The sequence below is a fragment of the Heterocephalus glaber genome, unplaced genomic scaffold (genome assembly GCF_053883595.1).
Source record: "Heterocephalus glaber isolate CG9 unplaced genomic scaffold, H.glaber_assembly_v1.0 deba00001569, whole genome shotgun sequence".
NCBI classification, from domain to species: Eukaryota; Metazoa; Chordata; class Mammalia; order Rodentia; family Bathyergidae; genus Heterocephalus; species Heterocephalus glaber.
The window spans coordinates 7550276-7568739 of NW_028258354.1; the positions used below are offsets into that span (position 1 = coordinate 7550276).

At 35.3% G+C, this 18464-nt stretch overlaps 1 protein-coding gene across 2 annotated transcripts in view; it reads right to left on the reverse strand.

Moving 5' to 3' along the window:
* Tafa2 (TAFA chemokine like family member 2) overlaps window positions 1–18464 on the reverse strand; it is a 515424-nt gene that overhangs the window by 38941 nt on the left and 458019 nt on the right. For both annotated transcript variants that reach the window (XR_015443412.1, XM_087192361.1), the window contains exons 3-4: window positions 3576–3728; window positions 2277–2401 (exon numbers count right to left, since the gene is read on the reverse strand). Coding sequence is in view for 1 of the 2 variants with exons in the window: in XM_087192361.1 (XP_087048487.1) it covers window positions 2277–2401; window positions 3576–3728 (278 nt within the window). In the remaining variant the exon portion in view is untranslated. The remainder of the gene's footprint in view (window positions 1–2276; window positions 2402–3575; window positions 3729–18464) is intronic.

Here is an 18464-nt window from a genome sequence, read left to right on the forward strand (position 1 = left end):
TTTTTATTTTTTTTAATCTTTGAGATAGTGCATCCCTAAGTCATTAAGTTGCCTATGCTGGGCTCAAACTTGTGAGCCTACCAGAGTTGTGGAATTACAGATATATGCCACCACAACTGACCAATAATAATTTACTTTGATTTTACCCAAGAAACGCCTTTCAAATATTATTTTCTCCTATATATGTTGATTTCTCTTTTTAAAATGGGTATCATAGAATCAGAATCATTAGAGATCTTAAAAGCAATCCAAACACCTACTGTTGCATGGATTCTTTCTACAATATCTTAAAGGAGCTATACTCTGAAGCAAAAGAGAAGAAAGAAAACTAGAAGATACTACTATTCAATACAGGAGGGAAAAATGCAACTATAACAAAGTACAGGACCTAGATGTGGTCTCCTGTTTCTCTATTCATGAATCCTCAGTCTCTCATCCATCTTGTTTCATTATGTTGCAAAGAATTCTGTGAAGCATAGACTCAATTTTAATTTTAATTGTTGAAAATATAACCAATGGGGAGCTAAACAGCACTTCTAAAAAATTTTTCTGAGAATTTAGATCACCTCTTATTGACCTTTTCATTTCACTGATCCAGAAAGTTAAAGATATTTTTAAAGGTCTACTTCATGTGAAAAGAACTAGAGGAAACTTTTATTGCTATCACTTAAGATAAGTTAAATCATAATCGAAAGTTAAGTGCAAGATACAGGTTAAGAGAACAGGTTTTTGAAAGGGGCTGTGTGGCTTAAACCCTGGTTTCCCAATTAATTAGTTTTATGACCTTGAAAAGTCACTTAACACTTTTGAAATTTTGGTTTACATATCTCTAATAAAGAGATAAAAATATTTTCTTATTCATGGGGCCATTAAGAGGATTAAGTGAGCCAATTTATTTCATATACTGCATGTTTTAAATATGTTTAAGTAGTTTCTTCTGGTCCAGGGAAGTAATGGAAATATAGAATTTGGTTGTAAAATGCTCACTTTTTTTTTTCAATTGTTTAAGAATCTCAAACCTTCAGTGAATTTCCATGAGCTTTATTTTGAAATGAGAATAGTGTTAAAAAATAATTTCATGGTATTAATAGTTTACATGGAAATTTTATATGCCCAAAATATTCTTAACAAATCCATATGGATTATCTTTTGCCAATTCACTGAATAAAATGATTATTCAAACTAACCAAATGTGCACTTAATGTATTTTGAAAAAATGTCCCAAGATTTAACTAACAAGTTAGAGTCAATAATAATTTCACAAAGTATATTTTTATTTGTAGTATCTGAAGCTTGGTCATTTCCAGGCACTAACCAGTCAAAGTACTGAAGACCTCACATAACAGACTAAAGTATATTTGGATGAGATTGTAAAACAATCTTTTAAATATGTCCAAACAAGTTCTTTTTTAAACTTCTGTAAAATAATATTTAAATCAAATAGTCTTTAGTTTTATGTTAGCCTTTCTAAAATATCCCCATGCCATTATTGTGGTATATTATTTAATAATCTGACTCAACAATAGTATAGCTTTCTTCAAAGCAAAAAAAAAAAAAAAGCCAACTGAAATACACAAAAAAAAATACACAGAAAGACTAAACTTTTATTTGTTAATTCTATTAAAAAAGAATTCAAATTCTGCTAGTGCAGAAAATTCACATATCTAATTAGAGATATCAAAGCTGTTTTTCACTCTTCTACCTACCAGAGGCCTCTTCTGGCAAAGCTGAAATACATCACTGTCCTAAGAGTATTCTTTCCAAATGGAGCCTAATATTCTGCAACTCCTTTCAGTAACCTATTAAAATTAGTGCAAACCTCAATCACTAAAAACTAATGATCCAGAAATGAGTAAGAACAAAATAAATACCTTCATAAAACACACAAAAAAACATAATGGGAAAATTTGATTGAGTCATATGTAAACTAAATCCTTCTTTCTCAAAATTTATTCAGATTCCTCTGTGTAGAAGAATGGGGACTGAGATCACCTTCCCAGCATTTAACATCCATCTTCAAGGGCTTTCAGATTCCTAGCAATATCTCACGAAGGAACAAGCAGTGATCAAAGAGCATGACAGTTGATGGTAATCTATGATGTTATTCTGAAATAAAAATGGGCTATGAAAAATGAATGAGGAAAAAAATGGGAAACATACACTATGCAAAATTATGTTCTGTCATTCTATAACCACTGCTAAACCTCCCGTCTCACATGTCCCATTCTCTATTAATTCAGAGACATTTTGCTTTCATGAGCTGGCTGTCCACTTACCCGAGTGGTTTTCACTTTATTACCAGAGGAACAGCTCCAGCCTTTCCGATCTGGGAGAACTTTACATTCTTCTCCCTCCAAACATGGCTGCATGTGACACCACCATTTCTGTTCCACTATGGAAGCTACAAGAGAAATGAAAATCAGCTCAGGGTTTTCTACTTGAGATTGTTATTTCTCTGGCTGAACATTTAAAATGGAACAAACAATACTGGTCTCACTAAAAGATTTTTAACTAAAAGAATTTTTCTTTTAAAGTTTTATTTTTTGTGACAAGTGCACTTAACCAGAGATCTAAAGTGCTAATAAGTTTCTAAGTGAACAATACAGTAGCATTAACTATAATCACAATGTTGAAGGATTTTTCATGTGAAAATGTGGGAATTGAAAGATAAATATATTTTTACAAAACTATGTGATTGTGTGCATGCACCGATTCATATAAACATATAAGAAAATGGTCCCATGACCACATTAGAATCAGTATTTTAGGATCAATGTAATATTTCCTAGAGTGGCTGAAAAATCTAGAGACTTAACAGGAGAGTTAAAATTAGTTAGAGTTAATATATTTTTCTCTTTTTTTTTCTTTTGTTTTTTTTTTTTTTTTTTTGGTATCGGAGATTGAACTCAGGACCTTGTGCTTGTGAGGCAGGTGCAGTGTCACTGAGTTAAATCCCTGGCCCCAACACATTTTTCTTATACCTTACCTTGAGCAATAATCTTATCACAAAACATACACCACCTAATGAATTGCTATTTACAATAATATAAATAGACCCTTATAAAGATTTCTATTTTGTTACAATTAGGTGAACCCTCAAAGAAAAAAATTAATACTCTCATGCATCAAAAAATCAAATTTTGCATGAATTTTATCTACAACAAAGCATTTACTCATGTATATGGTGTTGATATTTTCATTATCCAGACTCATCTTTGGGCTTAGGAACCCACAGTATTAAACCATGTATTTTCACCTTGCTTTTTCCAGTTAATTTACACACACTTCTACACTTTATTATCTACCAGGAAATTAACGTTTCATGGCATCAAAGTAAAAAACACATTGATGTAATGGAACCTCATTATAATGCCTTTTGTAACAGAGCCTCGTGAAAAAATAGGCATCTATCGAAAAGATTTTAGACTTCAAAATGCCCCCCACAACTTCATTTCAGCCATGTGATTTTTAGTGTGATTCCCCAGGATTGACTATAATTGATAATATTATAGTGGGGTTCCAATTCCAAGCAGGCCCAACTACACTGTCACAGTGAGCAATGGAAGAAGTCGCACCATCCACACAAGAGGGAGCAGCTCGTGTGGTGCCAGCCACCTGCCCAGGGAAGCAGGAACACTTGACTGTTTGTGACCGTTCTTCTATCTTGTTCTTATTACAGCATCTGTGGAGTGCCACCACCTCGCAAGTTCCCGTTTTAACATGGTGAGCTGTAGAAACACAAACAAAAGAGAAAACAACACTGAGAAAGCTTTGACCACTTTCCTCCCTCTTTCTAATTAGAAGTACATTAAATATAGCTCGATAAGGAATCCACCATGCATGAAACTAGAAATACAATGATGCTAACTCCATAATGCAGATTTGATTTCTTGTCTAAATGTGGTGAGAACAGTTCTATCAGTAAATGCTTGGTGAAGCAGGAACAATTACTGACTAGATTAGAATGAGCTGTTTAAAACAGTCTGAAATATAGAGGCAATATATGGTGTTATCAAAATACAGCTATTTTCATATGATTTTCCACACCCTTTTGTTTGATATGCTAATCAAAGTAAAGTAAACCTTGGACAAGGTACTCCAAACTGGAGCTGGCATTGATGCCATTCTCAAAGCAGGTGGATGCTGATAACAGCTATGTTCTTTGGGGGAGAATGTGCAGACCAGGGAAAGAACACTCTCTCAGATACAGGAGCCAGAGCAGCAGGATCATATCTTCAGTATTCTTCTACCCAATTTCCCCAGAAATGAAGTAATGGAATGATTCTTGAATTACTACCATTTTCCTAGAAGCTCAACCAGTCTCAAGATCCAGAATCTTTCCTCTCTGTTTTGCGTAAGGGGACAGCTGCCACCACATGGCACCAATGACAGTCAGAACTTGAGTGGATTATATCTGTCACCCAGCCCCTGGAAACTCAGCCTCATAAACTGTCAGGATCCCACAACCATTTCGTTAACCTCAAAGTAAGACTACTGGGCTTTTAGAATGATTGAATATTTTGGACCTCACTTGTCACAACATGATAGGCTTCTAGATTATCTCCACCATTGTTTTTCCTACATTTCTTCTTCAAATTGTTAACCCTACTTGGAAATGATAAAATATAAGTTTTATCTGCTAAAAATAAAAACAACTTAAACATGCATTGAAAGATTATTTCAGAAATTTGGCATGTGATTGATATAAAAGCAAATTTAAATAGGAGATCCAAAGTTGTTAAAAGTTATAAACATATTTAGATCCATTAAAATTGAGATCCTGCATTATATTAACCTCCCCTTGGGAGATAAGAGGAACAAATATACAGTAACTCAGATTACTTAGATTTTTCTAAGAGTAAATCACACATCTCATCCACCTCTCTCCCTCCATGTGAGCCCAAGAAATTCAGGTGTGACATAGAGCTTTGACACATAATCTTCAAAAGAGCTGTTAAGAAACAGAAACCATTTCTAAAGCTACAAAATTTTTTCTGCCACTAGAGACACAAGTTTGATTCAAACACAAATCTATCTGCTAAAAAGGTTAAAAATGCAAGAGACATACTTCTCTTCTTATCCTCTTGTGCTCCTGAAAATATTTTCTTAGTTAAAGATGAGTCAGTTTTAAGTTTTAAGTTAGTTTTCAGTTCCTGAATAGTTTATGTTATATTATGCAAGTAATGTATACTGCCTTCTACACTGTACTTTACTTAGTCACATTTTGAATGAGTAAATGCCACAGAAACAGCGTGGTTCTGAGTAGTGGGTGTACTGATCAGATTTCTCTTTAGTAGGACAAAATACCTAACACTTGCCACTTAAAGGAAGAAGTGTTTAATATGGATAATAGTTTCGGAGCTTTCAGCCCATGATCAGCTAGCTCTGAGGCAGAAACAACATGGCAGATGGCAGAGTGAAGCTGCTTATTTGTTGGCAGTCAGGAGACAGCACAGGGAAGAGCAGGAACAAGAGGTACACCTTCCAGAGGCACACCTTTAGTGACACCTTCCGCTGGCTGGGCTCCACCACCTAACCTAAGGGCACATTCATTTATGAAAATCTCTGGATTAACACATCAACAAGTATAGTGCTCCTGTGAACCAATCAAGAGGCAGAAGTCTCTTAATCCAGTCAAATTAACAATTAAGCTTAACTTTCACACTGGGGATGCAGCAATGAATAAGAAGGCCACAGACTGTCCCTACTCTGAAAGAGAGAAGGAACCAATAATCCTTTAAATTAATGATTAGAAAAGTCAATGTCAGGTTTTTAAATTTATTGAAAGAAATATAGTAGAGAAATTGGATTGAGAATAATTGAACAGGGAAGGAATGTACAAATCTTTTTATGTCTCAGGGAAGGTGTTCTGAGGAGGTAACTTGAATAATGAGCTAAATGATGAGAAGGAAACCTCTATGATGAAGATCTAAGAAAAGAACAACATTGCAAACAAAAGGATCAGCAAATAACAAGGCCCTAAAATAAAGAACAGAGTGGCGTTTTCCTCAGTCAGGAAGGAATTTGTCAGAAATGCTTGAAGGTCATTTTGGGGCCAGTAAGAAAATTGAGTATGATCCTCCTTATAAGCAAAACATTATTTAATTTATGCTTAGCTTGAAAGTTTCCTCAAGCAGTTCTTCAGAAGTGAGCTGAAGAAAGAGCAGAAAACAGTTATAAAGGGATTGTAAGAGCCCAAGTGATAAAGGATGTGGCTGAGCCTTGAACTGCAGGCAAGGTGTAAAGAGACAAAAGGTTAGGGCATTTCAGTGTAGAGAAGCTCAGACTTGCCATAGATTGAATGCGTGGCATGGTGGAAAAAGGAGTCAAAGATTACTCTTAAATTTGGACTGAACAATTAGAAGTTGATGAATCTTACAGACAGAGAAATTCTGGGAAAGGGGAAGTTTGGATTTAGGATATTTCTACATTTATTTTGCCCATGTTAAGTTTCAGAATCTTATAAGATATCCAAGCACTGAAGTAAATCAGGAAAATATTTGTGAGATAGAGTTTAGGGAAGAGATTTTTGGCCACAGACAAAGATTAAGAGATCTAAACCTATAAATGATGCATAAACCCATGGACTGAACAAGACTGCCATGGAGATGTCCAGTACAGAAGAGAAAAAGGAGAAAAGCAGCCCAAAATCCAGACATGAATGGAGGAAATAGTAAGAGGACTGATACAGAGCAGCACATGATAAGAAAGCACACACCAAGAAAAAAAAAGGATGGAGGAATAGAAGACTAAGGAATAAAATGTACCAAAATGAAGAGATTGATTAGCTGTGTCGAGTGCTGCTGAAACATTCAATTAAATGAAGAGAAATAATTGTCCATTGAAAAAGTACTATACCCTGATTAGCCTGTATTAGTCTGCTTTCTCTTTACTGTGACATAATATCCAATATCCACAACTTAAAGATGGAGAGGTTTAATTTGGTTCATGGTTCAAGGGCTTCAGTCCAAGGTCACTAGCTCCAAGGTAGAAACATTATGGTGGAGGAAAACTGCTCATCTCATGGCAGCCAGGAAGCAGACAAAGGAGGAGCGAAGGGAGGAGATCTATCCTTCAAAGGAAAAGACCAAGAAACGTACCTCTTCCAACCAGTCTATCTTCTCACAGTACAGTTGCCTATGAATTCATCCACGGAGCAACCCACTAATGAGTATAGCACCCCCAGGATCCAAATGCCACACCTCAGAACATATCTGACTCTTGGGGACATTCTAGATCTAAATGATCACATAGCTAAAGAACTCTTGAATGAAAAGAGCAAAGCTTAGATAAAGATACTAAGAACACATGATAAAGGACAGTCTCTTCAATAAATGGTGTTAGAAAACTAGGTATCCACATGCAGAAGAGGAAAATTAGATACCTTTTGCAAATTAGATACCCCATGTAAAATCAACACAAAATGGATTTAAGTCTGTAATGTAGGACCTGAAGTTAAAAAACTATTGCAGTAAAACATAAGGAAAAGGCTCTATGACATTGGTCTGGTAAGGATTTAATTCAGAAATGACACCAACCCTAGCACTCAGGAGGCTGAAGCGGAAAAATCACTGTGAGTTCGAGGCCAGCCTGGACTACACAGTGAGATCCTGTTTCAAAAAAAAAAACAAAACACCAAAAACAAGAACAACAACAAAATAGATAACAGGGCCTAAAAGGTTTCTGTAGAAGACAAATAATCAATATAGGGAAAAGAGAGCATATCCTATAGAAAGGAGGAAAATATGTGTAAACTATCCATCTGATAAAGGGAAAGTATTCAAAGTTCATTAAAAGTTAAAACAAATAGCAAGACAACTAGCCCAAATTAAAAATTTACAAAGGATATGAATAAATGTTTCTCAAAAGAAGATATACAAATGGCTAACAGGGAGCTAGGAATGGTACCAGCACTTGGAAGGCTGAGGCAGGAGGTTTCACCACAAATTCAAGGCAGCCTGGGTTTCATAGTGAGTTCAAGGCCAAACTAACTGCAAGGGAGACACTTTCTCAAAAAAGGGATGTCCAACAGGATATGAAAAATGTTCAATGTCATTGACCTTCAATTAAATACAAATCATGGAATGAATTCTGTGATCAGAGTCATTGAAAGAATTAAGTTCATGAACTGAGGGGCTACTGTATCTCTTCACTCCAGTTAAAACAGTTATTATTGAAAAGACAAAAGATTAGATGTGTTGACAAATATATAGAGAAAAGGGAATATTTACTATTAGTGGGAATGTAAATTGAGTCCACCATTATAGAAAAAAGGGTAAAGTTTCCTCAAAAATTAAAAATATCAATTTTTAGATCAATAGTTATTATTTTTTAAAATGCAGAATCAATTAAAGTTAAAGTCAAATTAAATATAATTTAAACTTACAAATTATAATTTATAACCCTTATGAAAATAAAAGCATAACTGAAGTAAGTATAAATGAAGTAGGTAAGATTGAGTAGAGAATAATAGAAATTTCTTTAAAGGGACTTTTCTGAGAAGGAAAGAAGAAACCTGAGCAATAGACGGATGCATGGAGTCAAGGAATTTTTTTGAATAGATGCTAGAAAGGCACACTTGCTTTCTAGAATACTCTATTAGAGAGAAATTGATGATACGGGGGGAAAGGAGGGATTCAAATGATTATTCTTAAACAGGAAAAAGGAATTGAGATCAAGGACACCTCGGGGTGTTAGCATTTGGGGTGGTGTGGGGACAGAATCTGTTTTAACAAAAATTAAGGTAAATATGGCAGGTCAGAGACAGGTAGGTGTAAATGCATTAGGTGGTAAGATGAGGTAGTTTCTTACCTGATTTCATCTATATTTCCTATGACATATGAGAGATTTTGATAAGAAAAATAATATTAAGTAGATATTTATGAAAGAGGAAACAAATTTATAAGGAAGGAGCAGTAGGACTACCTGGCAGGGAGTTAGCTGATGCATATGGTAAACTGCAGGGAATGGAAGATGGCGTGAATTTACAAAGGTAGGGGGAAATCTGTGTATTGATAGGTACTTTGAGGTGTTGGTATGTTTTTGATAATGATTTAGAGAAACAAGAGATGCGAGGGATGATAAGATTAGTCCTATAAATTTTTGAATGGAAGCCAGGGACAGATGATTAGGGCTTCTTCAGACACTGACACTGGTAAGAGATGACTGGGCAGAGACAGTTTGGGGAAAGCTTGATTGTGGCTGGGGTTTTGTTCTCTCCTTCCCCTGGGAAAAGAGGCAAATTTTCGGCACCAAGGATATTTTATTAGCTTTATTATAGGGTGATTTTATTATACATTGAAAAAGAAGGAAGTGAAAATATGCATCTGGTCCCCCCTTAATACCATCATTAAATTCATTTCTCCTTTGCCTGACAAGAAAAATATTAGGATAAAGCAGTTGTGGTAGTCATTACTGTTATTCACCAAATATCTCTAGTTTTCTCTCTCTCTTCTGGGCTCAAGTAGTAATGTACTTCTTTATCCCATTAACTTTAAATGTGAGGAGGTGAATTGCTTTGTCCAATGAAATGAAAGCTAATGAGTTCTGTGTGGAAGCATTACGAGCTGGTGTGTTTTTCTCTACCAGCCTGAGTAACCAATTATGTTCTTGATAGTGGAGGATAATCTCCAAATGATGAGACATGGAATAAAGTCTCCACCAATCATGATGCACAAATGAGAAATAAACTGATGTTATAGCCCTCTAAATTCAGGATTTTGTTACCTCACAAACTTAGCCTACCATGACTACCAGTACTGCTCCTGCTCCCCGGGTTACTCAGGGTGTATTTTTCCACATGTGTTATTTGGAAGATAAAGAAATGAAGTCTTATACCTTAAAATCCGGATTATTCTAGTTTATTTGAGCCAATGGGAAAGAAAGACTAAAGAAATATTGTTAAAATATTCAGTACTGATACAATTTGAGGAGGTGTAATGAATTTCCCTACAATAGGATAATTACATTGGCTAAGTTGGATAGGTCAGAGCTCTGGCAAAGAAAATGTGTTACTTTTTTCTTGGAAAGAAAAGGAGGTTATGATGGTCATAGGTAGAATGGAGAGAAAAGAATGTGGTAGCTGTGCTGGAAAGGAAAAAAGAGAATCCATCTTCCGTCAGAGAATATGATACTGAAGGTTAAGAGAATAATACTAAATGGGGCAAGGGAGAGCAAAAGGTAGCTCGACAGGCACAGGAATTTTCTGCCATGCCCTTTCTCTTCACTGCATATGGAGCCTGTTTCCTGATGAGAAATGGGATTTTTGTGGAGATATCACTCACCCTTTGTTTTCCTTATTGTAGTGAAGGTGCAAAACATTTTGTGGGGAAAAGAGGGATAACTAACTTTTAAAGGAGAATAGAAGAAGATAGATATAGATAGCCGATTGTCTAGTGCTCAAAGAGTTTTAAAGCATGGCAAGAAAAAATATAAACAATCCAATAAAACAGAATTTTGCTCAACCTAGCATGGCATAAGTATGAAAATGTATGTATAGTTTCTTAATGGTATCTTAGCTTCTTATTAAGATAACCAAGTTTTTGTAAACAAAGACTAATTTTTCATGTAAATTTCTCAGTATGTGGTACATGTTTAAGAAATGGTAAACAAGCAATTTCAGAAGGTAAAACCAATTCCTGTGGTTTTCGTTTAAAAGGTTAATGAGACAGTAGGAAATCTAAGCTAGAATTCTCTATATAGATTCTGATAAAGCTCATGATAAACTAACCTAATCAAATATTAGGGCTTTCTAATTTAACAAAATAGCCTTCACAGAAGATCAATTAGCATCATATTAAAATGATACAAGACCCCCTGGAGAAGATTTAAATGAAAAAGAACAAACAGTTTTTTCCATGTCACACCTCCCATGTAACAAACACACACACACACACACACACACACACACACACTTCCTGATGTTTTCCCCTCCATGGATATGATGTGTAAACACAAATGTGTTGTTTTCTACATTTTTGCAAAATGACATAAAGACATACTAGTTTCATTAAATTCTCATGAAATGAGGATACCAAGTTTTAGCCAGCTTCACTTGCTGTCTTTCAATTGACCTTACAGTACCCCAGAACATAACCTTAAAAGACTCTCTTTTAAATCAGACCTTGAGATTCCTATCTGTTTTGTAAAGGTATTATGTCTGGTACATTCTGGTATGAAATCACACAAGAAATTTTACCAAAACCTTTGTTTTCAACTACTTCTTTTTAACATAACCAAACCAAACATTTCCAAAGGGAAAAAAAAGCCAAACTAAACTGCATTTGGCTCATATACATCCATAGATAATTGAAAATTATATACAAATACCACTCAATATATATGTTCATAATATGGCCACATTGATTCATCACTTATGAAACAAACATTTAGCTATAAAATACAGGTTTATAAATGGGCTATAGCAGAATGATATTTATACAAGTCATTTGCTTTGACAGCAGTTGCTGGTGTTAAATTAATAACTATCAGGAAATGTCTAAGCACATCACATTCTATGTATTTAAAAAAATCCATATACCCAGAAAAAATTTATAGAATTATGGTAACTGCTAATGGTTTTTTAGTATGTACTCTATGCCAACCATTATTTCCTTCTATTAGCACAACAACTGAGAAGGGAACTATTACTATCTCCAACTTATAGTTAAGAAACTGAGACACAGAAATGTAAAGTAAGATACCAAACATAAAATATCTACTGAGGCAAAATCAGAGAGGAGAATCCAGACAGTTTGCTTCCAGAAATCATGATCTTAACTATTATAAAACGGTGCCCTTTCAGCTGGGCGTGGTGGTACATGGCTGCAATCCCAGCACTCAGGGAGACTAAAACAGGAGTATTTCAAGTTAGAGCCCAGCAAGGGCAGCCTAGTGACTTAGAAGGATTCTGTGTCAAAATTACAACAAAAGAAAGAGAGAGAGAAAGAAAGAGAGAAAGAAAGAAAGAAAGAAAGAAAGAAAGAAAGAAAGAAAGAAAGAAAGAAAGAAAGAAAGAAGGAAGGAAGGAAGGAAGGAAGGAAGGAAGGAGAGACAGACAGAGAGAGAAAGAAAAAGGGCTGGGAATATAGCTCAGTCTGAAGGACCTAGGTTCAATCCTCAGTACTGAAAAAAAGTTATGTTTCTTAGGTGTTTTAAACACATAAAACACACTAAAAATTCAAACAACATGGAGGAACACAGTAAGATTTTTACTGTACCCATAGGCAATGCTTGACAACCTCAAAAGGGCACATGTTCTGGGACTGAAACCACTGAGTTCAAGCCTACCTTGTCCTGTATTAAAGTTAAGGGCACATGTTCTGGGACTGAAACCACTGAGTTTAAGCCTACCTTGGCCTGTATTAAAGTTAAGTAAACCTTTAAGTAAGTTCATTTACTTTCCATAGTATTGGTTGGTTCATCATGAAAATGACTACATAGTATCCTCATAAAGGTCATGTAATATACGTGAAACTGCTTGAAAAATATATAACATTACTTAAATGTTAATTATCTTTATGTTTACTATTAGTATAATTGATGTATATCAAAGTAACACTGCATGTCTATAAATTACAACTCATGGATGTTAGGAAAAGTTATCTATATTTTATAGAAGTTCTAATTTCATATTTCAAAAACTCTCTTATAAACTTAATTGTGTTGACACAAGATTCCTGTTTTAAAAGATTCAATCTGACACTTAAGCTACAAAAGAGAGTAAATTTAGCATAGAGTTGTGAATTTGTTCCTATTCAGTTTCCTCTCCATTAGATTTCAGTTCTTATTTGTATTCTGATTTGTCTCATTGATTTTGAAATTTTGTTTGTCTTCATATACTCCTATTTAATGGTTTTACCCAGCTTGACTAGCTCTCCAGAGAGTGTGTATTACACCTTCTAAGCAGAAATAATTCATCACCTACATGCACCAATAGGCATCTGAAATACAAGCTAGTTAGGAGATTTAGGTTGCTGTAAATCACTTTGAATGGGAAAAATGTGCTGAAACAAAAACTTTTTGAGACAGCTAATTTCTCACTTCTATTCATTAGAATGAGAAAATGCATATTTTTAGACTTTTATGCTGACGGAATCTAATTAAAAGAAATGGTCATTTAAATAGCTGAATAAAATGTCACAAGGTCCTGTAACTTAGGAAGTCGAGATGATCAGCTCAGGGAGGAAACAGCCAAATGACAATGACATTTTTTACATATTCTATTTTCTAAAACTGTGCCGGTTTATGCTGGGAACAAAATCAATAAAAATATTGGGAGCCAGGGAAGACTGCCAATAAAGACTAACAACCCTAAAATGTCCATATAACAGTATGGTGTCTATTAACAACAGCCAGCTCTCAACCAAATTTCCTACAGTATTTTATAGAATAGATTTCAGTGACCCCTTTTCTTCCTGAAATAACATCATGATGTCTTCATTCCATGATCCAGAAATATGCTGCCAAGACAAATCCTTGTATTAAAATTAATGTTATAATTAACCAAAGCTATTTATAACCCAGAAGTATTCTCTACATTCGCATTTCAGAAAAAGAGACTCTTACCTTGAATGCAGTAGCCAGGAAATCCTCAATCCAACAGTCACCCTTTCTAAATGTACCTCACAGTATAAATTTGTATTGCAAATGATGACCCTAAAGCCAACTAAAATTACAATCAAAGGGAAATAGACATATATATATATATATATATATATATATATGCATATATTATTTTTGTGGGAAACCACAACATTGATTATATCCAAAGGAGGCTGTAAGCAGTGTAGGCTGTAAAGAGTTAACCCCACAATTGGCTTGTTTATAAAAGTGAGTCCAGCTGAGTAACTCACACTCAAATTTAGTTCCCACAATGCCACAATGAAAACTTACCTAACTAGAAGGACAATGTTCTAATTACAACCATACATTTTGTCTATTCTGTTTCTAAGTCAAGAATGCTTTGTCTTTTTCCTTTACAAGCCTTGCCTCCATTGGTTTCCATAGAAATTGCATGACTGTGCATCTTCTCACATGGTCCTGCCCTTGCATGTAGCTTACCTTTACCCCAATTGATTACCAATAAAAATCGGTGGTTTGGATGAACCAGCACCTTTTGCCAAACCAGCATTGGCCATCATGGCCTCCACTTTCTGTCTCTCTTAGTTGTGTTTTTTACTTTGACTGCTCAGGCCTGTGTCATGCACAGAGCAAGAGACTGAAGCCTACTGAAGAAGTTTCCAATAATGTTTCAGGGGTTTCCAGTAATTTTCATATATATTATTTTTTAAATACCAAGGCTTAAAAATAGATTTTCTGTTTAACCCTAACTCTAAATTGCACAATAAAGAATCAGAACATCCCCAATTCTCCAGCACTATAGGATTCATAATGTTCTTTTTCTTAATAATATACCTATAAGATGAGTTCCATCCCTGGTACCAAAAAGAAAAAAAAAAAACTATATATATATATATATATATATATATATATATATATATATATACAGAGAGAGAGAGAGTTTCTAGGAAGGAGTGTAGTGAATCTTCATAGCTTCTTTTTTTTAAAATTCTTTTATTGGTACATTTTAGCTACACAATATACTTACATTTCTCATTGGGAACTTGTACTTTTACATGATGCATCTTGGTTCTTATTTTTTCCCCATTCCCAGGCCTCCCTTCACCCCCTCCACCCTTCCCTATTTACAAAATCTTTGTTTCCATTTTTTCCATTTCTCATGATTTTCCTTTCCCTTCTTTCCTTTCCCCTGCCCCTCCCACTTCCCCTAGCCCTTTGGACCTTTTCTTGCTATTTCGCATTATCAATTATTCATTCTAATCATTGGTACATTTTGGGTATACAATATAATGACATTCATCATTGGAAATTTGCACCTTTACATAATCTCCCTTGATTCTTATTTTTCCTCCTTTCCCTGCACTCCATTCGACCCCTCCATCCCTCCCTATTTACAAAGACTTTGTTTCCATTTTTTCATTTTCTCATATTAATTCCATTCCCTTCTATCTGTTCCCCTACCCATCCCACTTCCTTCCCCTTTGTCCCTTTTCTCCCTATTGCAGATTATCTATTATACCTTTTAGTCCTTATTTACACTTTCAGTTTCCCACACCAGAGAAACTATTCAGTATTTATTTATACATGTGTGTCCTATTTATTTCATTTAAAAGTATTGCCTCAATGTGCATGCATTTAGTTATAAATGTCTCTAATTTCTCGTTTTTTATGGCTGAGTAGTACTCCATTTTATTTTTTAAAAACTATGTTTTCTTTATCCAGTCTCCAGTTGATGGGCATTTGGGCTGTTTCCAAGTTTTAGCTATTACAAATTGTGCTGCTATGATCATGGGTACACATATATCACTGTGGTAGGATTCTTTTAATTCTTTGGGGAAGATAGCCAGCAGCCGAATAGATAGGTCCAATGGGACTTCGAGTCCTAGTTCTTTGAGGTATCTCCATACTGATTTCCACAGTGCTTGCACCAGTCAACACTCCCAGGAGCAGTGGAATAGGGTTTCTCTTTCCCCACAGCCCCGCCAACATTTGTTATTGGTTGATTTCATGACAAGAGCCACTCTTTCTGGAGTGAGGTGGAATCTCAGAGTTGTTTTCATTTGCATCTCTCGAATGACCAGTGATGTTGAGCATTTTTTCATGTACTTATTTGCTATTTCTACTTCTTTGTCTGAGAAATGTCTGTTCATTTCAGATGCTCATTTTCAGACTGGGTATTTAAATTTGGGAGGTGTGAGCTTTTTAAGTTCTTTATAGATTCTAGATAGTAGACCTTTGTCTGAGGAAGAGCAGGTGAAGATTTTTTCCCACATTGTGGGTTGTCTCTTCACACTGCTGGTGGTTTCTCTTGCTGTGCAGAAGCCTTTTAATAAGAACAGATCCCATTTGTTGATGGTTTGTGCTAGTTTATGGGCAGCTGAGGTTTTGTTCCTTAAATCTTTTCCTACACCGATGTCTTCAAGAGTTCTACCTAACCTCTGTTCCAACTGGTTCAGAGTTTCTATTTTAATATTTAGATCTTTAATCCATTTGGATTTTAGTTTAGTGCATGGTGAGAGATACAGGTCTAGTTTTAATCTTTGGCAAGTTGAAGCCCAATTTTTCTAGCACCATTTATTAAAGAGGCCATCTTTCCTCCAGTGAGGGTGTTTGGCTCCTTTGTCAAAGATGAGATGGCTGAGTGTGTCTGGAGTTGTTTCTGCATCTTCTAATCTGTTCCACTGGTCCTCAAGTCTTTTTCTTTGCCAGTCCCATGCTGTTTTTATCACAGTAGCTTTGTAGTATAGTTGCAGGTCGGGGAATGTGATACCCCCTGCCATGTCTCTGTTACCTAAAATTGCTTTTGCTATTCTGGGTCTCTTCTTGTTCCAAATCAATTTTTGGATTGTTTTCTCGAGGTCTATGAAGTATGCTGCTGGGATCTCAATTGGAATTGCATTAAATCTATATAGCAGTTTTGGAAGTATGGCCATTTTCACTATATTAATCCTTCCTACCCAGGAGCAGGGGATGTCTGTCCATTTTCTGATAGCATCTTCAATCTCTCTTTTCAGAGTGCCATAGTTTTCAGAGAAGAGGTCTTTGATTTCTTTTGTTAGGATGATTCCTAGGTATTTCAGTTTTTTGGGTGCTATTGTGAAAGGAATTATTTGCCCTATTTCTCTCTCAGTGAGTCTGTCATTGGTGTAGAGGAAAGCTATTGATTTTTGTGTGTTGACCTTGTAACCAGCTACTTGACTGAATTTGGTTATTAAGTCTAGAAGACTTTTGGTGGAGTTCTTGGGGTCTTCTATATAGAGTACCATGTCATCTGCAAATAATGACAATTTGACTTCTTCATTTCCTATCTTTATTCCTTTTATTTCTTTCTCTTGTCTAATTGCCATGGCTAATGTTTCCAAAACTATATTGAACAAGAGTGGTGATAGTAGACATCCTTGTCTTGCTCCTGATTTTAGTGTGAAGGATTTAAGTTTTTGACCATTTAGAATGATACTGGCTGTTGGTTTTTCATAGATGGCTTTTATCAGTTTGAGGTAGAGACCATCTATTCCAATTTTTTGTAGGGATTTTATCATAAATGTGAGTTGGATTTTGTCAAATGCTTTTTCTGTGTCTATGGAGATAATCATATGATTTTTGTCCTTGGCTCTATTGATATAGCATTATTATATTTACTGATTTGCATATGTTGAACCTTCCCTGCAACCCTGCGATGAATCTCACTTGATCAGGGTGTATGATCTTCCTGATGATCTTCTGCATTCTGTTTGCCAGTATCTTATTAAGGATTTTTGCATCTATGTTCATTAGTGAGATTGGCCTATAGTTCTCTTTTTCAGTTGGGTCTTTCTCTGCTTTGGGGATCAAGGAATTAATTTGGGAGTATTGCTTCCCTTTCAATTTCATTGAAGAGATTAAACAGTAGTGGTAGTAGTTCCTCTCTAAATGTTCTGTAGAATTCAACAGTGAAGCCATCAGGACCAGGGCTTTTCTTAGTTGGTAGGTTATTAATTACATTTTCAATTTCATTGGTTGATATTGGATTGTTTAGAATTTTTAGGTCTTCTTCGATCAATTTTGGTAATTCATATGGATCTAGGAATCTGTCCATTTCTTCTGTGTTTTCTGTCTTACTGGCGTATAGGTTCTGTGAATAGCTCTTGATGATCCTCTGGATTTCTGCTGGGTCTGTTGTAATTTCACCTTTTCATTCCTAATTGCATGGATTTGAGCATTTTCTTTCCTTTTTCTGATAAGGCTGGCTAAGGGTTTGTCAATTTTGTTAATTTTTTTGAAGAACCAACTCTTGGCTTTATTGATTTTTTGTATCATTCTCTTCATCTCCATTGCATTGATTTCTGCTCTGATCTTTATAATTTCCTCCCTTGTATGAGCTTTGGGTTTGTCCTGCTCTTCTTTTTCTAGAAGCTTGAGGTTCACCATCAGCTTATTGAATTGGGCTCATTCTGTTTTCCTAATATGTGTATTCACTGCTATACTTTCCCTCTTAAGACTGCTTTCATTGTGTTCCATAGATTCCAATATGTTGTATCTGCATTGTTATTTAATTGAAGGAACTGTCTGATTTCTTCTTTCATTTCTTCTGTGACCCATTGGTTATTCAGAAGTGTGTTGTTCAATTTCCATGTGTTTATGAAATTTTTCCAGTTTCTTTTGCTATGGATCTCCAATTTCATCACACTATGGTCTGATAATATACAGGGGATAACTTCAATTCCTTTGCACTTACTTAAACATGTTCTATGAGCAAGTATGTGGTCTATTTTGAAGAACAAACTGTGTGCAGCAGAGAAGAATGTGCACTCTGATTTTGTGGGGTGGGACACTCTGTAAACATCTGTTAACTTCATTTGTTCAGGTGTTCGATTGAGTTCTAGTATTTCATTACTTATTTTTTG